At 63.6% G+C, this 24049-nt stretch overlaps 3 protein-coding genes across 10 annotated transcripts; 2 read left to right on the top strand and 1 right to left on the bottom strand.

Moving 5' to 3' along the window:
• Positions 1-6: 6 nt before the first annotated feature.
• On the top strand, positions 7-5146 carry CCDC137 (coiled-coil domain containing 137). Its single transcript, XM_004467516.5, has 6 exons — positions 7-222; positions 674-806; positions 2017-2248; positions 3499-3581; positions 3817-3896; positions 4032-5146. Exons 1-6 carry the CDS (start codon positions 7-9, stop codon positions 4191-4193), a joined length of 906 nt encoding a protein of 301 aa, XP_004467573.3. The 3' UTR covers positions 4194-5146.
• ARL16 (ARF like GTPase 16) lies at positions 984-10333 on the bottom strand. 3 transcript variants are annotated; one of them, XM_058284892.1, is made up of 6 exons: positions 10029-10333; positions 9889-9946; positions 9606-9719; positions 9061-9176; positions 8751-8929; positions 984-5360 (listed from the first exon to the last, which is right to left on the bottom strand). In XM_058284892.1, the coding sequence occupies exons 1-5, from the start codon at positions 10088-10090 to the stop codon at positions 8758-8760; spliced, it is 522 nt and encodes a 173-aa protein (XP_058140875.1). In that variant the 5' UTR covers positions 10091-10333; the 3' UTR covers positions 984-5360; positions 8751-8757. The 3 variants fall into 3 exon arrangements, with proteins under 3 accessions (XP_058140875.1, XP_058140873.1, XP_058140874.1); XM_058284890.2 differs by lacking the exon at positions 984-5360 and adding an exon at positions 6580-8025; XM_058284891.2 differs by lacking the exon at positions 984-5360 and adding an exon at positions 6580-8138.
• HGS (hepatocyte growth factor-regulated tyrosine kinase substrate) lies at positions 10306-23845 on the top strand. 6 transcript variants are annotated; one of them, XM_071210846.1, is made up of 23 exons: positions 10321-10447; positions 11465-11655; positions 12387-12471; positions 13034-13109; positions 13435-13527; positions 14786-14909; positions 15844-15896; positions 16208-16276; positions 16765-16889; positions 18232-18310; positions 18381-18479; positions 18595-18690; positions 19159-19197; positions 19277-19420; positions 19496-19555; positions 19998-20205; positions 20290-20462; positions 20535-20675; positions 20753-20927; positions 22538-22668; positions 22753-22872; positions 22958-23044; positions 23315-23845. In XM_071210846.1, the coding sequence occupies exons 3-23, from the start codon at positions 12449-12451 to the stop codon at positions 23420-23422; spliced, it is 2223 nt and encodes a 740-aa protein (XP_071066947.1). In that variant the 5' UTR covers positions 10321-10447; positions 11465-11655; positions 12387-12448; the 3' UTR covers positions 23423-23845. The 6 variants fall into 6 exon arrangements, with proteins under 6 accessions (XP_058140870.1, XP_004467554.2, XP_004467555.2 ...); XM_058284888.2 differs by having other exon boundaries at positions 10338-10447; positions 19977-20205; XM_071210845.1 differs by having other exon boundaries at positions 10338-10447; positions 19995-20205.
• Positions 23846-24049: the final 204 nt, after the last annotated feature.

A 24049-nucleotide genomic window follows, 5' to 3' on the forward strand; every position in this document is an offset into this window, starting at 1 on the left:
GCGCCAATGAGCGAGGAGCTTCGCGCAGGAAGCGGAAGTGGCAATCAGGGGCGGGGCCGTGCGACGAGGGCGGAAGCGGCTTCGCCTGGGAAGCGCGTGCCCTACAAATGGAGGGGCTGGCGGGGCTGGGAGCCTGGGACGACGGCAGAGGCGGGGGCGGCAGCGGGAGCAGCAGCCCCCGCGGGGAAAGCAGTGTTCGGCCCCGCGGCCAGCACAGGGCAGGTGGGTGCCCACCCCGGGAGCGTTCCTTCCTGGAACCCAGGAAGCCGTCCCTCTTGCGCCTCTGCCCGGGGCTGCCTTAGGTGCCCACGCTCTGTGTTCCTTAACCGACGCTCGGTACTTAGTGGAATGAAAGGAGTGAGCGAGAGTCTCCAGCTTTGCATTTGCCCCGTTCCAGGAGTCCCTCTTTGCCATCTGGACTGAGGTCTGGAAGGGACAGAGTACCCTGTGGCTTTCGGAGAGCCCGTCTCCCTGGCAGTCCTCTGGGGGACCAGCAGGGAGAGCTCTGAGTGAGAAGGAGAGGAAAGGCCCCTGCTTCCAGAGCTGGCACCTGCCTGAGCAGCCAGGCCTGGCCTCGTGTGGTTTCTAGCTCCCAGCCCAGCTTCAGTGTCTCTGATTCTGCTTATGCTTGACTTGGAATGAGTCTCACCCCACCTCTCCCTTCTCCCTCCAGCAAAGAAAAAAGAAAGTGAACTGCAAGCCAGAGAACCTCGACAAGCAGGAGATCCCTTTCCGGCTGCGGGAAATCATGAGGAGCCGCCAGGAGATGAAAAACCCGATCAGTAACAAGAAGAGAAAAAAAGAGGGTAACGAGCAGGCCCGTGCTGGTAGCCACTCGCCCGTGTGTGGCAGAGCCCACTTAATTACCCAAGAATTCGATGGCATTTCTGGCAGAGGAAGGAGCACTTGCAGTAACACAGTGGCCCGAGGGTGTGGAGAGCTAGCGTACACCCAGAGGCATCAGGAAGTTTTTAAGCAGGAGCTGGCAGGATCAGATTACTTTTAGGTTTTCAGGAAAGATGGCGTGTAGCAATTCAGGGGCAGGCCAGGGAAGCTGTGGCAAGTAAGAAATGGCGAGTGCTTGAACCAGAGTGCTGCAGTGATGGTGGGTGGAGGAGGATTCGGGCCTTATGGAAGCTTGCCGTCCCTCTGCCTGCTGGCTTCTGCCACCCAGAGAGACCACTGGACCCACTGGAAACCAGCATCCATGGTGTTTGTTCTTTGTGTACACGCTTTGTTTTTCCGAAGGTGGGATTGGCTTTACAGCAATACTGTGTAATGATTTGCATTAAACCACAGCCTTTTCATTGGGGCTTGTATGGTTGCAAAAAGTTGGTAAAATAAAGAGGTGAGGCAGGGCAGGGGAGGCCACAGACCACGTGGAAGATGGTACGTTTTGAACCTTGCTACAGTTGACAGTTTTTTGCTTTTTAATTACTTAAAAACAGTCATGTGCTCAGAAAAATCCAACAGTTCTAAAAGGCGTGAAGCTGAGCATGTCATCTCCCTGTCTCCAGACCCAGAGTCTTCCCCGACAAAAATGGCTGCTTATTTTCTTGTATAACCTTTTCAGGGGAAGATTGTATTTTTATAGTTATAACATAAAAGCTACATCTCTGCTTCCTTCATTCTGCCTTGTGTCCTGTGCCTTCACTTAAAGTAGGATTTACAGCTATAGTTGCAGTCGTGCTTGTAGCTCTACTGTGCTTACTACGGCAGTGCAGCGATGCCACCTGTTGATAGATATTTGGGTTGCTTCCTGTTTCCTTTTTCGGTCATGCTCAGAAGACAGCCTGCAACCTGTGCTGGTGGGCTTCGGCGGTCCCATCTGGAGGGGCCGCCCTTACCGGGCGATCTAGATGCCAGCCGCGGCAGTCGGCAGCTCCAGCGTGAGCCTGGCCTTCCGTTCCCGGGGTCTTGGAGTGGGACTCGAGGGTGGGTGGCCTGCCCTTGGCGTGGCCTGCCCCTCCTGTCCCTCCCACTCATGCCCCCTCTGAGGTCTCCGTTTGTCCTCAGCCCAGGTGGCCTTCAGGAAGACGCTGGAGAAGGAAGCCAAGGGATCAGAGCCGGACATCGTCATCCCCAAGTTCACACGGAGGAGGGGGGAGTCAGACTGGGCCTACGTCCAGCGCATGGAGGAGGAGGCGCAGCACGTGCTGTTCCTCAGCAAGAACCAGGCCGCACGGCAGCCGGAGGCGCAGGGGGCACCTGAGGCACCCAGGAAGGAGAAGTCAGAGCGGAAGAAGGCGTGAGTGGGGCTGCGTGGGGTTGGGGTTTCCCCCGGAGGCCGAGGGAGGGGGACTGTGTCTTCTGCAGTGACAGCATTTAGATGCCAAGAGATTTAGATCCCGTGAGAAAGGGATGCTGGGCCTGAGCTGGGAAGAGAGCTAAAACCCTTCTCCCACCGCAAGTGTTTTCTCCGTATCAGAGCTCAGGGCTGATGGGGGGCAGCCCAGGGAGCCCGTGGAGCCTGGTCACTCTGGCCAGAGCTGGCTTAGCCTGCACCTGTTTGTGGGAAGGCCTGAGGGCCACGAGCCCATCACCAGCCTGGGAGAGCTTGCCAGCCCCAGGGACCTTGCCTGCCCACATGGGATCAGTGCTGGGGGCATGGGGGTGGGCCTAAGGCTGCTGCCCCCCCTCCATTGTTCTGCTGATGTCGCCCCTCCCCGATCTTGATTGAGGTTCTGTGTCTTTGCACAGTCTCAGGGTCTCTTTGTTAAGCGGATGTCCATCTGTCTGCCGCACAGTGTGGTCTAGAGGCTCAGAGGGGCTCTGCTCATAAGCGGCTCCCCCATGCTGCCCCACAACCCTATAAAAGGGTCTTCTGAGCAGGCGAGGTGCGTGCGGACGGCCTGAGGGTGACGTGGCGTGTTCCTACCCCCGCACTGCCTGGGCACAGCAGTGCCCGCTTTCATCAGAAGTCAGGAAGGTTTGCCACAGCCACACTTTTTCTGATTTTTTTGGTGTAGAGGAGACACGCCGTCCTCTGACGGCCGTGAAGGTTGGAGGGATTGTGTTTCCCCGGGGTTTGAATTCTTGTAGTGACGACAGTCGCCTTGACAGTGGTCATACCACTGGTAGTTGATTCCACACACAGCCCAAAGCGGAACAGCTTCCTTGGTGTTGAGACGGCAGTTCCCGCGTCCGGCACGCGTGTGTGAGGCCTGTGGCCCTGCTGACATCACCCTGGGCAGGCTCCTTGTTGTGGGAGCATCGCAGGCTGAGGGGTCCAGCTGCATCCCCAGCCTCCATGCTGTCCTGTTGTGAATCTAAAAACGTCTCATACTGCTGAGTACCCTGCGCGGGGTCACTTCGTCCTCTTCCAGGGCCAGAGCGCTCCCCAGTGGGCCACAGGGCTGTGGGCTGATAGGAGGCGGCCGGCGTGGAGAAGCACCCCGGCTCACATGGCTGCAGGGTCCCCATGCGGGCAGTTGCTGCCTTCTCGAGCCTGGCGAGATGAGGGTTTACAACTGGCCAGCATTGTGTTCTCTTTCCCAGCTTCCAGAAGCGGCGCCTGGACAAAGTCCGGCTGAGAAAGGAGGAGAAGGCGGCAGACAGGCTGGAACAGGAGCTGTTCCGAGGTGTCCTTCCTGGGGTGGGTGGAAGGAGCCAGGGGAGGCCACTGCTGGCCGGCGTCTCCCACCTGCTCTGGCTGTGGTGGGTGTGTGTGTGGATGCAACCGGGGCCCATGGTGTCCCCCGCTGTCCTCAGCAACGGGGCTAGCTGAGGAGGCAGCGGCTTGGGTCCTGGCGGGCAGGGGGGACGGGGCTGCTGTGTGTGGGGCGCACAGGCCCCAGCATGCTGTTCTGCCCTCAGATGTCGTGAGGTTCGGTGAGGTCGCCCTGCAGCCCCCGGAGCTGACCGCCCAGCCCAGGAGGAGCATGGGCAGGGACCAGGTGAGCAGGGGGCGGGCATGGGGGCTGCCAACTCTGTCCCCTGTGCCGCCACACCACGGAAGCCTGGTCCAGACGGACCTGAGGTAGCCTCCTTGCCGAACGTGCTTCTCAAGCTGCTTTGTGGCTCTTCCTCAGCCTGGCAAGAAATCGCTGATGCTGAGGAAGCTTCTGGGTCCTGGCGGCACGTTGCAGCCGCTTGGCACCTCGCTGGCCCGGCAGCGGATCGTGGAGGAGGAGCGGGCGTGGGTTGTGCAGGCCTACAGAGCGCTCAAGCAGCAGCAGCAGCAGCAGCCCTAGGCGTCCTGCCTCCCGGCCAGGAGAAAGCTGGAGATGGGTCTGTGACAGCTGGAGGTCAGGACCACTCCCGGGGGCATCTGACTCCTCGCCCTGGTCTGGGTCACCGGCGGTGCTGCACTGCCTCTGGAGCGTGGCGCTGTGGTTTGTCAGGGGAACCTGGGCAGGAGAACTTGGCGGCAGCGCTCGGTTCTCCAGGGCCCGAGACTGCGCGGCTGGGTGGGCACGTCCCTCCCGTTCCGTTCCAGGAACAGCGGCGGTCTGGGGCGGGGTGGAGGGCTGCACTCTGCCCGGCACTACCACTGGCGCTGCCTGCCCAGTGCTGACCGTCTGTGCCCGAGTCAGGCTCCACGTTGAGAGTCACTCCTGTTGGGGACAGTGGTCGTTTTCTTGTTTCTTGACTGTCGAGCCTGCCAGCTCCTCTTCCAGGTTGTAGGTGGACTTCCTGGGAAACGGTGCTGCAGCCTCGGACCCTCGTGGGGGCGCCCACTACAAAAGGTTGAGCCCTCCCTGGTCCTGTAATTTACATCTACTTTATTGACATAAATCACCGGTAGAAGATGAATTTTCACAAATATCTATTAACCCACGTAACCTCTACTGCAGTCGAGAGGGCCGTTTCCATCACCCGGTCCTTCCCAGCTCCAGGAAACCACTGCTCTGCTTGACGTTGTTTTTCCTCAAGTTTCACAGAAATGATGTCACATGGGGCAATTCAGGTTTTTAAAAAATCTCTAGATAAAGGCCACTTTTTAGAAAACCTTAGTTGAAAACGTGAATTTTCTTGTATCGAGTAAACCAGTGTTCACCCCCTCTAGAAACTAAGCCCATTGGAATACAATCTTTCTCACTACGTTAACAATTGGTTCAAAGTCTCCTCGCCACCATCCAGTTTGGTTCCATTTTCCTTTGACCTCTTATATTTGCTAGAATATTAAAACGTTATGGGCATCCGGCTTATGGTCATTTCTGTTTCTTTTTTGAATTGTGTATGTGGCTCAGGCAGTTGACCCGGCTTCCCGCGTGGGAGGTCCCAGGTCTGGGTCCTGGTGCCTCCTAGAAACAGACAAGCAAACATGGAAAAACCAGCTCTGGAGCCGATGTTGCTCGGTGGTTGAGTGCCGCCTTCCTACTTATGAGGTCTTGGGTTCAATCCCCAGCCCCTGGTACCTAAAAAAAAACCAAAAGTTGATCTGTAATTTACATGCTCTGAAGCTTGCCCGATTACAGTGCACAAGTCTCCTTTTTAGAAGTCACACGGTCGTGCAAATGGCACCGCTGGGATCCTAACCCTTTCCATTGGCCCCGTTGATAATCACTCCATCCCCCCTTCCTCCAGTGACCCCATCTGCTCCCTGGCTCTGGGTTTTCCTCTTACATTTCATGAGTGGAGCCACAAAAGTTGTGGCTTTTGTGGCCAGCCCTGGCACGTGGCGTGATGTCCACACGGCAGGCTGTCTGGCTGACAAGTACTCCGTGGTGTGGACAGGCCCCGTGTTGCTTTCCATTCACCTGTTGTTGGGTGTTGACGTGGTTTTCACGCCCTCGCTGTTCTGACTGATGCTGCGTGGGCATTTCTGGGCAAGTTCTCCCTGAGCTTCCACTTCTCTTGGGTCTCCCTGGGCGTGGAGCAGCCAGGTCACGTGGTTTCCCCCAATGGCTGCACCTCCCCCAGCTGAGAGGCTCCATTCCACCACAGCCTCACTGACATTTACGTTACCTGTCTCCGCCCAGCCAGCCTAGCGGTGTGAAGTGGTACCCTGTGGTTCTGAGATGAAATCCCAAAGGAAACGGTGTTGAGCTGCTCAGGAGCTCATTGGCTGTGTCTTCCTTGGAGAAAACTTTTGCCCATTTTTCACTGGGTGCCTGTACATAAACAGTTCACAACTCTTCTGTCCCATCCTGAGCCGTCCCCCTTTTCTGGGATCTTTTCCAGAGGCAGAGCTGCCTTGTGGGAGATCTGAGGTCAGGGGTCAGAGGTCATGCACAGCTTGAGTCAGAGAACCGGCCGGTGCGCCCCAGGACCAGCACCCCTTCCTCCAGGCCTCTCCAGCCGGTCCTGCTGGGGCGGCCGCGGGGCTCACCGCTGCAGTCCCCTTCGTGCAGCTGGACCCCTGCCGACAGTGCCAGCATTTTCAGGAGGGGACCAAAGGAGCACGCCTTCCCTCGGGGCTGCTTTCCATGCTGGCCCTCCAGGGTTTCCCCACGCCCCCATCCCCTTGCCCATCAGGGCCTCGGCCCGCAGGCTGACAGGACAGGTGGGTAAATTCCACTCCTTCCTCCTGGGCCACAGGAAGCTGGAGGGCCCGGCACGGCCAGGAGCCTGCCTTGGCAGGGCTGTAAACAAATCAATATTACTGGTATGTAGTAATAAAGCACACAGTTCATCCAAAGTGTAGCCAGTGGCCGAGCATTTTAATGGAGACATTTAGAGCTCTACATTTCTGAGCACTGCCTTTGTTGCATCCCTTAAATTTCAGTGTGTTATTTTCATTGTGCTCATCTCTGCTGGTTCCCATTTTCCCTTATGCTTTCTTCTTTGAGCCATTGGTTGTTTAATAGTGCGCTAATTTCCACAGATTTCTAAAATTGTTTTGTTGGTTTCTATTCTCGAACCATTGTGGTTCGAGAAGACAATTTCAATTTTAAAAATATTTATTAAGATTTGATTTATGGCATAACACACTCTGCCCTGGGAAACGTTCCGCACACACCTGCGTATCCTGTCTTTGGGTGCAGTGTCTCGCACACGCCCATTCGCTCTAAGTGGTTAATCGTATTGCTCAAGTCCTGGTTCTTTATTGATCTGATTAGATGTTCTATTAATCTTAAAAGGAACATACTGAAGTCTCTGTTACTGGAGCTCTATTTCCCCTTCCACTTCTGTCAATTTTTGCTTCATGTATTTTGGGGCTTTGCTGTCAGCAGCCTTAGGTGAAGAATGTAATGAAATTTGACCGCAGAAAGGTTCTTCTAGAACAAACTATTTTAACCACACTTTGCTAAAGTCCTCTGGAATTGGGGAACGGCTGCTAGGCAATGAATTAGGATCCCAAGTTGTCTTTGAACCCTCCTACAAGGACCCTGGAGGGGGCACTGAGACTGTGCTACTGGGGGGGGGGGAAGGGTGTGGCCTGTGATCACTGACCCGTGTGTCTGAGGAGGAGCACCGGCCGTGACACAGGCTGTCCACTGCAAGGAGCCAAAACGTCTTCCCAAAGAGGTGCCTGCCAGGCTTATTGCTTCAGCTGGGAAGTGAAGAAGGTCGAGCCTGTGTCAGCCTGTACGACGTGCAAAGAGCTGTTTCCAAGCAGCACCTATGACCCACCGTCTGAACAAGGCCACCCCTGGCTAATACCGGTTAGAACAGTGCAGATGCTGAGGCCCTCAGCCAGCCCTCTGGAAGCTCTGTGGGGGGAGCAGATGCCTGAGCCTCTTGTGTGGTTGAAGGAGCCTGAACCTCCAGAGAAGACAAAGCCAACCGTTCCTAAAACACTCAAGCCACGCCCGTGAGGGCTTGTCCTGCTGTAGAGGGTGGAAGGGAAGCCCTCAAACGACTCACTCTAACTCCTGGTCTTCGCAGAGGCAATTAAGTTGAGGATCTTGGGATGAAATTATCTGGGTTCAGGGTGGGTGCCAAATCCAATGACTAATTTCTTCATAAGGAGAAGACAGATACACCAGAGATAGCTGCGGGGCAACGAGGCAGAGACTGAAGTCCTGCAAGCCACAAGCCACGGAACGCCAACTGCTAGCTGCCACCAGAAGCCGTGCGAGAAGCGTGGACCAGTCTTCCCTCAGAGCCGCCAGCAGGAACCAGCCTGCCGACACTGGACTGAGAAGAGAAATGCACGTTGTTTCCAGTCACCCAGGTTGTGACAGGTTACAGCAGCCCCAGGAGGCAGAAGAGGTGTTTTCCCACAGGCTGCTTCTGGCCAAAGCCGTAGACTACAGCAGGGATGAGGGGAAGGCACACCTGTGAGCTCCCTGGGGACAACAGCCTCCTGGGGAGCCCAAGACACGCTTGCCTGCACCTCCTGTGCCTCCCTGACCTGCTGCTGACCAAGCTGAGCCAGCACAGGAGCTAGCACCTGAGAGAGTTCAGGGAACACTCACGGAGTGAATGAGCCCGCAGATAGGCCGGCAAATCGTTTCTGTCTTACCCTGATACTCCCATTGTCTGCCTCTGTCATCGGTGGGGACACACGGTCAGTGTGCCAGAAACAGCTTGGAGCAGGTTTTCCTGGGGAGGGCGGGCAAATCCCAGCAGCCCCCGTTGGTGCCCCTGGCCAGCCTTGCCCTCCCTGCTGACCCCCTCCTCCCAGTCCTGGGGACAGTCTTCTGAGAACATTTTTTTCAGGTGTTGCCATGCAGAGACCAGATGTCTGGAGCCTGTGTGCTGGGTGCCTCGGTTTACCTGAAACTCCACCTCAGCACAGAACCTTGTCTTTCAAGGCTGGCACTAGGTCATTAGGCCCCCTACAAGATCAGACCACTGGAGGGCAAGCAACGCCGTCCTCTGCCCACTCTCCAAAGAGTGGGTCAGCCATGTTTTCCCACCTTGTGGTCAACTGTTTGTTTTGTGGGTGTCCTGGAGCCAGCGCAGAACCCCAGCCAAGCCGGTGCCTTTGTGGGCACTGATTTCTGCTGTGGTGATAGCCTGCTTGGCACAGGCAATGATGTCAGGGAGCCTGATCAAGGACTTCATCTCCTCTGTAGTCATGTAACAAGGCAGGTCACTGCAATTCAAGAAAAGCCTCGTCAGATTTGTGGCCGCCGTCCCCCCCCAGCCGCTCCCCACCCCTCACAAGCTCCTGGGGCCTCTGCTCTGGGGCGCCCTTGTGCTCCCTCAAGGCCTGCAGTCCCTTACATCTTATTGAAGAGTATCAGGAACGATGCTCCTGCCAGCTGTTCTGCAGAAAGGAGCTCCAGGAGGTGTGCACAGGACGCAGAGAGCTGGGTGGGGTTGGACGCGTCCACCATGAACTAGGAGAGAAGGAAAAGGAGGCCAGGAAGTCCCAGGATGGGATCCACTCCCTCCAAACCCACTCCCGTGAAGCGAAGAGGCCTGGCTCGGGGAGAACATAAGGCCTTTCAAACTAAGAGCTTTTGGAGCAAAGCAGAAGAAATGGGTTGTGCGAGATGACCAGGCCCCACTTGTTCTCACCCAGGTGGTAGTCTCTTGTGTGGGAATTTGGGGCACAGGCCTCTCAAGATGGGACGAAGGAGCCAGCCCAAGAGGACCAAAACAGAGAATGGATGTCAGACAGCTACGGCAGAGAACACTTCTCTGATGATTGCAAGCTCTCTGCGAGCACTAGCCTTAGCTCCGGAGCCCTGAAGCGGGAAAGAAGCCACGTAGCGGGGCCCTGGAGGCAGCCTTCCCTGAAGGAAACTCGAGGGCCCGCGACCCACCAAGAGAGCACGGCAGTTTCCATAGTAACTGGGCCAGACAGGGCCCATGCAGCCCCCCAGCTCCCGGATGGTGATGGTTCTCTGGACCACGATGTCGGTGAGGTCGGTGCCCACCTGTGGGGAAAACCACGATGCACAGAGAGCGCAACGGGGGCGAGCTGCCGGCACGCCACAGGGACCCCCACCCCTCGAGGGCGGCTGGGCACGGGGCACCCATGGTAGGAGCCAGCGGTGAGGCGAGAAGGAAGCCCCCGTGGGAGGCAGGCGGGGAGCGGACACCTACCGTGGGCCACGTCGGCGGAGGCGCCCCCAGGCTGCCCTTCCCATCCCGGGAGCTCAACTGTGCGGTGCGGTCAAGGACCCCGAGCGGAGGCAGAGGCGGCAGCCCCCCACCCAGGCCCACCCGCCCAGCGCGGAAGGATATGCTGCAGTCGCTTCACCAGCAGGGTCTTCCCGACGCCTGCGGCCCCCAGCAGCAGACACATATCGCCTCCTCGCCCCACCTGGCACCCGTAGCGCGGCGTCGTGGTGACGCAAGACCCGCCCTCCGCTCCACTCTGATTGGATAGACCGCTCGTCCGCACTGTTCATTGGTCCTCGGCGCGCGTCCCTCTCCACGGGCGAGGTCCAATCGGCGCACAGCGTAGAGGGACCGGCGGAAAGGGCCCGCCTCCTGTCGGCTCTCGGGCACCGCCCGGAGACGTGCGCGTGCGCGCACCCCGAGAAGGCGGAAGCGGAAGTCGGGGGGCGCGCCACCTCGGAGCTAGGGAGCGCCCGCGGCTTTGGGTCCGGGTCTGAGGTCGCCATGGGGCGAGGCAGCGGCACCTTCGAGCGTCTCCTAGGTAACGTGCCCCCGCGCCCCGCCGACCGGGGGCGCTCGCTCGCCCCGCGCGTCCGCCCGCGCGCCGAGTCGGGGGCTTCTCTCGGGCCCTGCGGGGTGCCCCGTGCCGAGGCCGGGAGGGGCCGAGGGGTCCCTGGAGGGGGGCGGCGGTCGGGACAGCGCGACGCCCCCTCGCCCCGCTCCCCAGGGCCGCTCCGAGGCGTGTCTCCTCCTCTGGGATCGGCGTCCCGTCCCCGGCTTCACCGTTTCGGGGATTCTCGGCGATCCTGGCCATCTGGCGGCCGAGGCCGAGCGGGGATGTCGGTGCGTCCCGCGGGCAACACCGCAGCCGGGTCCCGCAAACCAGGCAGTTTGTAGATTTCCCCCAGGTCAGTCGTCAGGGCTTTGCTTACTGAATAACGAGCATCTGACCGAGTGGGCCAGGTGTGAGAACTCCTGAGTCATGAAGTGGGTGACTCAATCAGATGCCAAAGTCTCAAGAGTCCAAAAAATGTGTTTTAGAACAGGGCAGGTTGTGTGGGATTTGGAGTTCCTAACCAAACATTGGGCCCCAGAGGGAGGAACTGGTACTATTGGACAGTACCAAGCCAGCGCTCTTCAGCCCTGCCCTTGTTCATGAGAGCGCGCAGAGGTTTAGGAAGGCACGTCCTCCCCATCAGGGGTGTAGAACTGATACTATCGGAGCCTCCCGGATTTCCAGGTTTTGAAGAAAATGGACGTTAATGTGCAGGCCCCCCCCTTAGGGAAAATGGGTCTGGGACAGGCTTTTTGGATGCCCTTTCAGCCCGAAGCCGCTCCTTCTCTGAATGTGGTTCTGAGGGGCCTCTTAGAACAAGCATAGCGAGTGTCTGAGCCTCACAGGTGGTTCAGCACTTCGAGGATAAACTCAAAAGTTAACTGCAGGGTGAACACCGAGACCGGGCGTGGCTGGTTAGGTCGTTCGTATGTCTCCGTGGGAGATGTTTCAGGCAGCCGAGAACTGAACGGTAGCACCTCACAGAGCGTCTGTCTGTCCCAGGCCACGCTGGCACAGAGAGACTGCAGGGGTTGGTTAGAGGTCAGCTCTGCCTCCGTCCCTCCGAGTACCTGCAGCCGAGTCCTAGGCCCACGCCGCGGACCTCCAGTGGCTGCGCAGCTAGGTTTCCACCTGATAGGTTAAGTGCTGAGTGATCCGGGCCTCAGTGAGAAGCAGCCTCGCGTGGCGTTCGAGTGAGTCCTGGCGTGGCTGGTGAGCAGCTGCGTGGCTTGGGCTAGTGACTTTGCCTTCACCTCTCTGCCTCAGTTTCTTCGTCTGTAAAGAGGAGGAAAGCCGTCCCAGGCTCACGGGGTTGCACAAGAATTGGCTGGGTTTTTTTTAAAGATTTATTTTTTATTTATGCCCCCCCCCATTGTCTGCTCTCTTGTGTCCATTCGCTGTGTGTTGTTCTTGCATTCTTGTCATGCAGCACCAGGAATCTGTGTCTCGTTTTGCTGCTTCAGCTCTCCGTGTGTGTGGCACCACTCCTGGGCAGGCTGCTCTTTTTTCCCGCTGGGCGGCTCTCCTTGCGCGTGGGGCTCCCCTACGCGGGGACACCCTTGCGTGGCACGGCACTCCTTGCGTGCATCAGCAAGGAGTCAAGGAGGCCCGGGGTTTGAACCGCGGACCTCCCGTGTGATAGGCAGACGCCCTATCCGTTGGGCCAAGTCCACTTCCTGAGAATTGGCTGTTAATTGGCATAACTCTCAGGAAGCCCCTGGAGCAGCCCCTGGCACCTCCTGGCCTCCCCTGCTGTTTTCTAAGCAGTTTCCTTCTCATCTGTGGAGGCTGTAGTTGTTCTCCGTGAGGGTTTCACGTTGTGTAGCCCGAGGCCTGCTCTGAGTGGAAGAGGGAGCCCCCAGCCCTGCTGCTGTCCCGGGAGCCCAGAGGGGGCCGCTCCCTTAGAGGCTTGTTTCCTCCTCAGACAAAGCTACCAGCCAGCTGCTGCTGGAGACGGACTGGGAGTCCATCCTCCAGATCTGCGACATGATCCGCCAGGGGGACACGCAGTGAGTGGGGGGCATGCTCGGGGGTGGGGGACACGCAGTGATGCAGCAAATGGGGGGCTGTGCTTGGGGGTGGGGGGCGTGATCGGGGGTGGGGGCATGCAGTGAGTAGGGGCGTGCTCGGGGGCAGTGGGCCATGCTCGGGGATGGGAGCACGCAGCGATTCAGTGAGTGGGGAGGCCGTGCTCGGGGATGGGGGACACAGTGAGTGGGGGGCCATGCTCAGGGGTGGGGGACACACGCAGAAGAGGGGGGCCGTGCTCGGGGCTGGGGGCACGCAGAGAGTGGGGGGCCGTGCCCGGAGGTTGGAGGATGGCTGCACACTGTCCTGAGGTAGCGGTGTTCTAGGTGATGGGCCTTTGGGTGGAGAACCGCGTGGGCTCTGGGCTGGGGGCGTGGAGGGCGCAGAGGGCCCCGGGACTTCCCAGCATCTTGGAGATAGATGCAGCCCTTGGCGTTTCACAGGGTTTTGCGAGGACCAAGGAGGAAGAATGCATGTGGTTGATTTAGTCACTGAAATTTTCTTTTTCCTTTTCTGTTTCCAACTGATACCTTGTTCTTTTAGAGCAAAATACGCTGTGAGCTCCATCAAGAAGAAGGTCAACGACAAGAACCCGCACGTGGCCTTGTATGCCCTGGAGGTAACGGAGCCCCGCGCGCCAGCGCGCTCCCTCCCACTCCCACGGGCCCCCTCGGCCGGCAGGGGAGCTGCCTGGCGAGGCTCGAGTGTGCATGAGCAGACTGGGGGGGAGGTGGTGCAGCTCGGCTCCTCCCCACAGCTGGCAGGGCCCCGTCCTGTGGTCGGTGACCCTCTACCTGCAGGCGGGCTTTCCACCTCGTTCTTGAGGGAGCAGCCAGCTGGGGTGCCCCTGTGGGCCGGGGCGTCCGGCGGCCTGGGAGGTCTCCCGTGGGACGGCGGTGGCGCGGAGGAGGAGGTGCAGCCCCGTGACGCGCCGCGGCCTGCAGGTCATGGAGTCCGTGGTGAAGAACTGTGGGCAGACAGTGCACGACGAGGTGGCCAACAAGCAGACGATGGAGGAGCTGAAGGAGCTGCTGAAGGTGGGGCGGGGCTGCGGGCCACATGCTGGGGCAGGCCGAGCCCGCGGAGGCGCACGCGCAGTCCCTGCGCTACGTGGGCCGGTGGGGTCCAGCCCCAGGTGCTGGACTGCCTGGGCCCAAGGAGACACCTGCTGTCCTGGGCAGCCGGGGAGGGCTCCGGAGGAGGCAGCGGGCGCTCACCAGTGGGCAGACAGGGTGGCAGGAGGAGCTCTGCAGACGAGCAGGCAGGTGTCGGGGCCCTCAGGCGCAGGCAGCCTGTGGAGAGCTCGGGGCCAGACGAGGCCTGGAGGTCAGCGCGGCCAGGAGGCTGCTGGGAGAGGAGGAAAGGTCCTCTAGCGTCCCCAGCTCCAGGGCAGGGGCCGGGACTGTGATGCAAGAGGTGACCCGGGGCCGTGTGAGGTGGGGATGCAGGGGGTCCCTGGGGCTGGGGGGGTGGGCAGCGGGCAGCGCAGGCACCGAGGGGCGGGTGTGCCCTCCAGCGCCGGGCCGGATCCTCAGGCCCACCTGTTCCCGCCCGGCAGCTTGCCCGCCTTCCTGCCGGGAGCAGGAGGGAAGTCGAGGCCCGACTCTTCCTTCGCCTCCACGCGGCCGCGTCTCGTTTGTCCCGTCAGTCCTTTAAACGGGCTTCCTCCTGCTCGGGGAGGGGGCGCGGCGTCCAGTGCCTGGAGGTGGACGGGTCTCGGGGAGGGCCGAGGCCTCGCACGTGCGGTGCGGCTGGTGTCTCCTCGGAGCAGTCTTCGGCTTCTCTTCCTCCTCCTTTCTGCGTTCTACGTGGAAGCCTTCTCGGAATGCTCTAGAAATGTGACGGGCTGTGCTGGGCCCGGCGGAAGCAGCAGCTCCAAGGCCTCGAGCCAGCTTCCATCTGGGATGTTCCGGAGGGATGGCCGAGCCCACGCCGCACCCTGCGCCTCTCTCCAGGCCTGTGGGGACGAGGGCCCGGGGCGCCCCGGGCTGGACCGCGTTGGCTGCGTCCTCACACCCCGGCTGATGGGCTGGAGGTGGCTGGAGGGCCACAGGGAAGGCCGCGGCTAGCCAGGGCCGGGGGGGCCGTCAACGCGGGGGTGGGCAGGGGTTCAAGGTCGGCGGCCCCCTGGGTTTTGCCAAGGGCCTAAAGCACAGTCCAGGCCCCGGGCCAGCGAGCGGGAGAGGCTCGTCCTCGGGGACGCCTGGACTGCGATGGGCCCTGCACCCGCCTCCTGAGGCTGCGTTGCCCACCCCGGCTCTGGTCACCCACCGTCCCCGTCTGTCCCCTCTGCAGAGGCAGGTGGAAGCAAACGTCCGGAACAAGGTCCTGTACCTGATCCAGGCCTGGGCACACGCCTTCCGGAACGAGCCCAAGTACAAGGTGGTCCAGGACACCTACCAGATCATGAAGGTGGAAGGTAGGGCTGGGGTGGCCCGCGCAGCCCGAGGTGCCCCTTGTGGCTGGGCCCCCCGGGGGTCGCGAATGACACCCGCCTGGAGTGGGGCATGGACCAGGCAGCCCCCGGGGGCCAAGGGAGGTGTCCCGAGGGCGCTGTCCAGACCACCTCACTGTCGGGGGCCCCAGAGAGCTGCGAGTGCTGGGGGGCGTGTAGCGGGGGCTACAACGGGTGACACAGGCCCGGCCCTGAGAAGGGACGCCCCGGAAGGAGGTCGGGCCAGAGGGCAGGGGGCTGTGGGGACACTGCGAGACTGCGGGCGTGGGCGGGGCCTGCTGAGTGAGCGGGCGCTGCCGGGGCCTGGGGGACCTTCCGGGCCGGGGGCTTCTGGGTGCCAAGCCCCCGCCAGGAGCCTGCAGCCCTCGCCGGGGTCTGGAAGCGAGGTGTGCAGGGGGGCTGCGCGGGAGCGTGTGGCGAGGGTGGGAGTTCCTGTCGAGGCCTCGTGAGTCCCAGGCCCAACCCTGGCCCCGACCCCGACCCCGACCCCGGCCGCACGGCTGGGGGCCTGCCTTGTCCACACTTCAGGGCCGGGGACCGTCACGTTCCCAGGCGTCCTCGAGGGTCTGGGCTTGGAACCTCTGGCTCTTAATCCTGGGGGTGGAGGGCAAGGGGCAGATGGAAGAGCCAGGGGCGCAGACGCAGCGAGGGCTGCTGGTGTTTCGACGCGGGGGGCAGCGGCGTTTGGGGAACTGGCCCGGCCAGCCGCCTCCTGGGGCCCGGGCTGTGCAGCAAGGCCACGTGGGGCCTGCTGTGGCCCAGTCCCACCCAAACCTCCCCCCTGGCATGCGCCACCCCTGCAGGGAGCGCTGTGCTCCTGGGGGGCTGCGGCGTTGGTGGCCCCCACAGGCCCCAGGCCGGGCCTTTCTCGGTGGTGACCGCGGTCTTCTTTCTTCAGGACATGCTTTCCCAGAATTCAAGGAGAGCGACGCCATGTTTGCTGCAGAGAGAGTGAGTGGGCGGAGGGCGGCAGGGAGGGCCGAGGAGGCAAGGGGCCGGCTGGGGCCCCGAGCTGGGGGGCCTGTGTGGCGCGGCCGCTGCGCCTGCGGCTTGGCCTCGCCCCCAGTGGCGGGCGGCTCCAGGTGCCTCTGGGCTGCGGCTCGCGGTGGGCCGGGGGGCAAGCATCCACCTGCTGCGAGCACCGGCTGGGAGTCGTGCCTGCAGGAGGGGCGGGTGCATGCCGCGACCCACCTGCTTGGGGAGACGCCATGGGGTGGGGCCTGCCTGGCGCCGCCGCCCTCCACGCTGCCCTTCGCCCGCAGGCTCCGGACTGGGTGGACGCAGAGGAGTGCCACCGGTGCCGCGTGCAGTTTGGCGTGGTAACGCGCAAGGTGAGAGGATGCTGCCCGCCGTGGGGGCCCAGCGAGCTTAGCAGTTGGGGGCGTCGGCCCTTGGGGCGGGCCTCCGTGTCACCTGGGGCTGGGGTCCCTGTTTGTGTCACTGCTTTTCCTGGGCACCTGGCTCTCCGGCCCAGCCCTTCCAGCTGCCCCGTCCCCAGGTCCCCACGAGCCCCTCACTTGAGGCGTGGGGGCCTCGGGATGTCTACAGGCAGCCGGGAGCACTGCGTCAGGGAGTCCCATGCGGTGCTGTGGCCGCCCCGGCCATGCGTGTGGTCCAGCGACCGGCTCTTCACTGCCTCTCCCTGAATGCCTTCCCCACACGGCGGCTGGCACGGGCCTCCTGGGAGGCGGGTTCCCCGGCCCCTGCCCGGCGGCCGCCCTGCCTTGCCCACTGCAGCAGAGGGCACAGCCTCGGGCGACGCCCTGGCCGGTGGGGGGATCAGCCCGGGCCCCTGACCGGCTGCCCCTGCCACCCGCAGCACCACTGCCGGGCCTGCGGGCAGATCTTCTGCGGGAAGTGCTCCTCCAAGTGCTCCACCATCCCCAAGTTCGGCTTCGAGAAGGAGGTGCGGGTGTGCGAGCCCTGCTACGAGCAGCTCAACAAGTGGGTGGCCCGCGCCCGCCCCCCCGCCCCGCTCCCTCCCGCCCCCCACCCCGGCTCTCTGGGTGGGAGTCGCTTCTCCTGTCCACTGGGCGCCCAGCCTCCGTGGGCCAAAGGTCCGAGAACTTGGGATCTTGAGACCCCTCGGCTCGCCTGCTGCCCAGGCACAAGGCGGCGGCTCTGGGCAGGCAGGACCCCAGCCTCGCAGCCACAGGCTCGGCGGGCCACTGACCAGGTTCTCGGTGCCAGGTGTCCTCGGGCGCGTGACTCTCCCATTTAGGAACAATTAAAACTTACGAAGAGTCTCAAGGGTCGCGCGGGCCGGGCAGCGCTGGGGTTCACATTCTGCTGCAGAGACCTCGGCTTGTGCCCCTTGCTGTCCACTGGCAGCCACTCTGCCATGGGCGTCACCCGCGCCGCGCCCCATTCCAGCACCTGGCAGGCGTCTCCTCTGGACAAGGCCGTCCTCTGCCCCACTCTCGCCGCTTGTTCCCATCAGGCTCCGTGCAGGGCCACGTGCTGCCACTGCCCTGGGTTGTCACCCCCTTAGCCTGAGCCAGGCGCAGGGTTCCGGGCGTTCTTGCCCGTCGAGGCACTGCGCCGCCGGGGCGTCCTGGCTTAGGGGCTGCCCTCGGGCCTGGTGTTTTCTCGTGATCAAAGCCAGAACCGTGTCCTCACAGGGGCCACAGGAACGAGGGCGTGCCTGTGGGGGGGCTGTGCCTGTCGGAGGCCTGTGGCCGTGGGGGGCCTGTGGCCGTGGGGGGCCTCCTTCTGTGGGGGTTCCTGTGCCTGTCGGGGGCCTGCGGCCGTGGGGGGCCTCCGGCTGTGGGGGTTCCTGTGCCTGTCGGGGGCCTGCGGCCGCTCCGCCCTACGCCACTCCCCTCGTCTTTCACGAGAAGTTGCGCTGTCGCTGATTGGCTGTCTGCTGCAGCTGATGGGCAGCGCAGTGATGGAGGCAGGGGCGGGTTCGCTGCCCCGTAGCGGCAGCTGGCTTCCTGCCATGGGGCGCGTCCTGCCTTCCCAGGCTGCTGGCGCAGCCTCGGGCGGCCCCCAGCGGTCGTGATGGTTCTGCTCTCCCGCCCCTTCCCACGTGGGTGCTGCTGCCTGGGAAGGTCCCTGCCGCACGCTCCCAGCGCCCGGTCTGGCTGGCGGGGTCAGCCTCTGCGCAGAGGAGCCTGTGGCCTCCCAGAGGCGCAGTCCTGTCCGCTCTCTCCCGGGGTGGTCTGCAGAGCCCATCCTTCTCCCTCGGGCGGTTGGCGGGAGCTTCCTGGGTGCACGTGGCGGAACCACGGTGGGGCAGGGTGGCACCCGCACCCAGCTCTGCAGCGCCCTGCTGTGCCCCCAGGAAGGCGGAAGGGAAGGCGCCTGCCAGCACCGAGCTGCCCCCGGAGTACCTGACCAGCCCCCTCTCGCAGCAGTCGCAGGTAGGCGGCTCCCCACGCCCCAGCCCGCAGGCGCCCCACAGCCTCCTCACCCAGCCTCGTCTATGCACAGCTGCCCCCCAAGAGGGACGAGGCCGCCCTGCAGGAGGAGGAGGAGCTGCAGCTGGCGCTCGCCCTGTCGCAGTCTGAGGCCGAGGAGAAGGAGCGGATGGTGAGCAGGTGCCGGGAGGCCCGCCTTCCTGGGCTGCCGGTGCTGGGGTGGGCTGCCGCCTTGTGCACCCGGCCCTGCTGCTCTGGGAGTTATGCCTGCTTTCTGGTTGTTTCAGAGACAAAAGTCTTCCTACACCGCGTACCCAAAGGCAGAGCCCGCGCCTGTGACCTCGTCCGCGCCCCCTGCCAGCAGCCTGTACTCCTCCCCCGTGGTGAGACCCCCCGCCCACCTTGCCCCACTCTCCACTCTCCCTGCACGGAGGAGGGTCCCAGCCCGGCCCCCGGAGGAGGTGGCAGCGCTTTCGAGGGCTGCCCTGGGGCAGAGGCGCCTTCCTGTGCGGGCAAAACCAGGGGGTGGCCGGCAGCCCCAAGGCCCCGCCGGGAGGCTCAAATGTCTGCGCCTCCCAGCCTCAGTGCCCAGAACCAGGGGACAGTGAGGCGGCCCAGGAGGAGGTGCGGCGGAGGGCGGCTGGGGCAGTGCAGGGTGGGGGCACCTCAGGAGCGCCGCCCTCGCAGGCGTCCCAGGTAGCCCGGTGGCTTTCAGAAACCACACGCTGTGCGTCCCTGGCCCTGAGGGCGGGCTCTGGGGTCCCTGCCTCAGCACTGCCGGCAGCGGGGAGGTGAGGCCGGGGGGACTGCGCCCCTTCCTGCCGCCGCCTCAAACCCCTTCTTCTCCCCAGAACTCGTCAGCGCCGCTGGCTGAGGACATCGACCCCGAGGTGAGGGCCCTGCAGCCCGTGCCGCGCCGCCCCACGTGCCCTGGTCTGGGCGCTGACTCCTCTCCCTGCCTCCCGCCAGCTCGCCCGGTACCTCAACCGCAACTACTGGGAGAAGAGGCAGGAGGAGGCCCGGAGGAGCCCCACGCCGTCGGCCCCTGTGCCCCTGGCGGAGCCGGCCGCCCAGCCCACAGAGGGCCACGCAGCTCCCGCCAGCATGGCCGAGGTGAGCGGGGCTCCTGCGCTCCTGGCGGGGGGTGCCGGGAAGGGCCCGGTCTTGCTGAGCCCCCGTCTCTTCCAGACACCCCTTCCCGAGACAGACGCTCAGCCCCCTGCTTCTTCCAGCGGGCCCTTCAGCGAGGTGAGCCGAGCTCAGCACCCAGGTGGGCTGTGGGAAGTGCTGCCGCGCGGGGTGAGGCCCCCGTCGTCACAGGAGGGCGAGCTGGAGCGAGGGACCCTGCCTGGGCCTCCGCCTGGCGCCGCGGCAGCTCTACCTGCAGACCTTCTGTCCCAAGAGCTTGCGATTCTTTGGGCCGGGGTGTGGCTGTGTCCAGGACCCCGGGGTCACTCTTCCAGATGAGCCCCGAGCCCCTAGTCACTCTGGCGTTCCTTGGGCCCCAGGCCTCTGCTGGCGTTGCAGTGAGTGACCAGCGGCCTGGCACCCACAAGGCAGGCCCGAGGGCCCAAGAGCCAGCCAGCCCTGCCCTGCGCTCCCCGCGCCTCGGTTTCTGCACTCGTGGGAGGGGGCGGGGGCGTGGCGAGCACCAGCCGGTCCCCAGCAGGGCCCCGTGTCCCGGCAGCAGTACCAGAACGGGGAGGCGGAGGAGAGCCACGGGCAGTTCCTGAAGGGCCTGCAGAACGCCGTCAGCACCTTCGTCAACCGCCTCAAGAGCAACCACGTGCGCGGCCGCAGCATCACCAACGACTCGGCCGTGCTCTCGCTCTTCCAGTCCATCAACGGCATGCACCCCCAGCTGCTCGAGCTGCTCAACCAGCTGGACGAGCGCCGGCGTGCGTGCCCAGGGGCGGGCGGGGCGCCCTCCTGGGGGCCACGGCCGGCCAGGCCGAGCTGAGCGCCCTGCCCTGTCCCCACAGTGTACTACGAGGGCCTGCAGGACAAGCTGGCCCAGATCCGTGACGCCCGGGGCGCACTCAGCGCCCTGCGGGAGGAGCACCGGGAGAAGCTGCGCCGCGCAGCTGAGGAGGCCGAGCGCCAGCGCCAGATCCAGCTGGCCCAGAAGCTTGAGATCATGCGGCAGAAGAAGCAGGTGCGGCGGGCTCTCGGGGCCGGGCAGGTGGCACCGGGCAAGGCCGGCCTGACAGGTGCACCGTCCCCGCAGGAGTACCTGGAGGTGCAGCGGCAGCTGGCCATCCAGCGCCTGCAGGAGCAGGAGAAGGAGCGGCAGATGCGGCTGGAGCAGCAGAAGCAGACGATCCAGATGCGCGCCCAGATGCCGGCCTTCTCCCTGCCCTACGCGCAGGCACGCGCCCACCGCGCCTTGCCCACCAAGGCCGCGGCTGGGGCCAGCCCTCACGGGCTCTTCCTCTCTGTCCCCAGCTGCAGGCCATGCCCACAGCGGGGGCCGTCATCTACCAGCCTTCCGGCCCGGCCAGTTTCCCCAGCACCTTCAGCCCGGCCGGCTCCGTGGAAGGCTCCCCCATGCACGCCGTGTACCTGAACCAGCCCGGCCCGGCCGGCGGCTCCTACCCGGGCATGTCCGTGAGCGGAGCAGGTAATGGGCTGGGGGACGGGCCACGACTAGCCGAGACGCGCCTCCGACCACGTTTTTTCCTTTGCTTTTACGTTGACGTGATTTTAGATTCACAGAAAGCTGACAAGAGCAGTACAAAGAATCTCGCACCTTCCCCAAGCGTGAGCCTCGCGTCTTCCTGCGCGTGCTCACGCCCATGCACACACGCTCTTTCCCGACCGCTGGGAGTGCGCTGGCACCCCTCTGCCCGCTGGCACACCACCGGGCGCTGCTGAGAATGAGGCGGCCGCCTTCCCCGGCCTCCGTGGCCTCTCTCAGTCAGGGAGCGCTGCATCGGCTGTGCCACGCACGACCCCGGCCCAGCCTCGTCCTGACACTGACGTCTCCAAGCGCGCTGGCCGGCGGGTGCAGAGGTGCCCTCGGCCGGGGTTTTGCTGCTGCCTCGTGACGAGGTCTTGGGCCTGCGCTTGGGCCAGAATGCCCTGGAAGCCTCTTGGGGCAAGGGCCGAGCCCTGACTTAGGAGGGCTCTGCCGGTGTCCCTCCTGGTCAGCTGCTCGTTGGCCCCTTGGCCAGGGGGAGGTGGCCTCAGATGCGCCCACGAGTGGCCCCCGTTGAGTCTGGCCTGCATCTCTCACTGTGGTGTTGATCGAGCATCCTGTCCTGGCTGTGTCCCTCCCGCGCGTGCTAATTCTTTTTCTTTTTCTTTTTTTTTTAAAGATTTATTTTTATTTATTTAATTCCCCTCCCCTCCCCCGGTTGCCTGTTTTCTGTGTCCTTTTGCTGCGTCTTGTTTCTTTGTCCGCTTCTGTTGTCCTCAGCGGCACGGGAAGTGTGGGTGGCGCCATTCCTGGGCAGGCTGCACTTTCTTTCGCGCTGGGCGGCTCTCCTTACGGGGTGCACTCCTTGCGCGTGGGGCTCCCCCACGCGGGGGACACCCCTGCGTGGCACGGCACTCCTTGCGCGCATCAGCGCTGCGCATGGCCAGCTCCACACGGGTCAAGGAGGCCCGGGGCTTGAACCTTGGACCTCCCATGTGGTAGACAGACGCCCTAACCACTGGGCCAAAGTCCGTTTCCCCTAATTCTTTTTCTGTCGTAGGGCGTACTCTCCCTTCTCCCTTTCTAGCCGCTTCTTTCACAGCAAGCTGGGTTCTCGGGCTTGTTTGCTCCCAGGCGGTGGTCCTCTCCCACCTGTGTATTTGGTGCTCGGTCTGGGGCCCTTTGGCCGGGCCCGGTGTACTTGACACGCCCCCACCACATCAGCGTCCTTCCTTGTCCTTTCTCGGCCTTGGAATCAGCATCTTCCGGGAGCCCCGGGCTCCTCGGGGGTGGCTGGCGTTTAAGACCAAGGTCCAGCTCTGCTACTCCCACAGCTCCAGCCCAGCAGCACGGCCCCCCGCTGGGTGCCCACCCAGCGGGGCCCCTGCCTGTCTACCCTGGACGTCTTTTCTCACTTGCACGTTGTGAGAACACACAAGCGGTAGTTTTGGAAACGGTGACCCAGGCTGCAGGGAAGAGGCTCAACTTGGTTCCAAAAGCCAAGACCCTCCAGCAGGCGCCCCGGGAAGGGGATGCCGGCCCCTGGCCTTTCCCGGGCCCTGCTGACGTCTCACTTGCCTCCTCACACACAGACCCCAGCGTGGTGACCGCCTACATGTACCCAGCAGGGGCCCCCAGTGGGCAGGCGCCCCAGGCCCAGGCAGGGCCCGCTGCCAGCCCAGCCTTCTCGTCCTACCAGCCCACCCCCACGCAGGGCTACCAGGTGAGCGGGGCGTGGCTGCCCCACGGCCGGCTGGGCCTGCTCCAGGGGGCTGAGCCCCCTCCTCACCGAGCCCTGCCCCTGCAGAACGTGGCCCCCCAGCCTCCGCCGAGCTTGCCGCCCCTCTCCCAGCCGCCGCAGCCCGGGACCGTGGGCTACGCGGGCAGCCAGCCGGTCTCCATGGGGTACCAGCCTTATAGCATGCAGGTGAGTGCCTGGCGCAGCCTCAGGCTGCCCCGTCTGTCCAGTCGCTGCTGCTTTCTCGGGCCGGGACTCATTTTGCCCTCCACAGAATCTCATGGCCGCCCTCCCCGGCCAGGACGCGGCCCTGCCCGCCCAGCAGCCCTACGTCTCAGCCCAGCAGCCCGTGTACCCGCAGGTGAGCCTCAGATCCAGTGGCCCCGGGCTGGGGGCACGGTGGGCCCCGCCTCCCCAGGACCCCCCGGCTTGGGCCCCCAGCAGCGAGCTGCTCTGGGAAGCAGAGCACAGGCCCACGCGTCGGCACCTGGGTCTCAGAACCATGAGGGAAGGAGACGCCAGAGGCTCAGCCCAGGCAGCCTCCGGCGTGAACCGCAGGGTCCCCTGCCGGGGGTAGGGTGGGCGAGCTGGGCGGGGACGTGTGCTCCCCTGCCCTGTTCCTCCCATGCAGATGGCGCCGTCCGGAGGCCCCCCCCAGCAGCAGCCCCCCGTGGCCCAGCCGCCCGCTCAGGGGCCGCCCACGCAGGGCAGCGAAGCACAGCTCATCTCCTTCGACTGACCCTGCCCCAGAGCTCAAGCATAACACCCGGTCCACGGCAACGGTCTCCGTCTCCAACTCGCCACCGTCCTCTTGCCCCATGTCCCTTGTGCTGCGGTGTCGTGTCCCTTTTGTGAGTGGGGGCGGCCCCACCCATCTTGGGCGCTCTAGCCCACCCTTCACCTGGCGCCTCCCATCCTGTCCTGAGCCTGCAGGCCCCGTCCATCTGTCTCGGGCCGGGTCTCGGAAGGGGTGCGTACCTGTTCAGGGGAGGCCCTGCCAGCCGTCTCCTTGCCCTGTGGGCCTGGCCTGGGCCCATGGCCTGAGCTTGCTCCTAGAGCCCTCTGAGGGGGCGGCGTCAGGCTCTCGCTTCCCTGCTGCTGAGCTGTCACCCCCGCCAGTGCCCCAGTAGACGAACAGCAACAATAAAACATACTTCTCGGGGTCCTGAGTGTTCTCTCCAAGGGCAGCAGGCGGGGCAGGCCGTGCTCCCCACCTCACGGCACTTGGTTTAGACCGCCTCAGCCAGGGGGGTGCACCCCAGGCCCCCACCAGCCTCCTGGCCTGCCCGGGGCGGGGTTTGGATCTTCTGTGCTGCATCTCCACAGGGCCTGGGTTCTCCAGCCGCTCCTCGTGGGAGCTCAGGGT

Source organism: Dasypus novemcinctus, chromosome 21 (genome assembly GCF_030445035.2).
Source record: "Dasypus novemcinctus isolate mDasNov1 chromosome 21, mDasNov1.1.hap2, whole genome shotgun sequence".
In the NCBI taxonomy this organism is placed as follows: domain Eukaryota; kingdom Metazoa; phylum Chordata; class Mammalia; order Cingulata; family Dasypodidae; genus Dasypus; species Dasypus novemcinctus.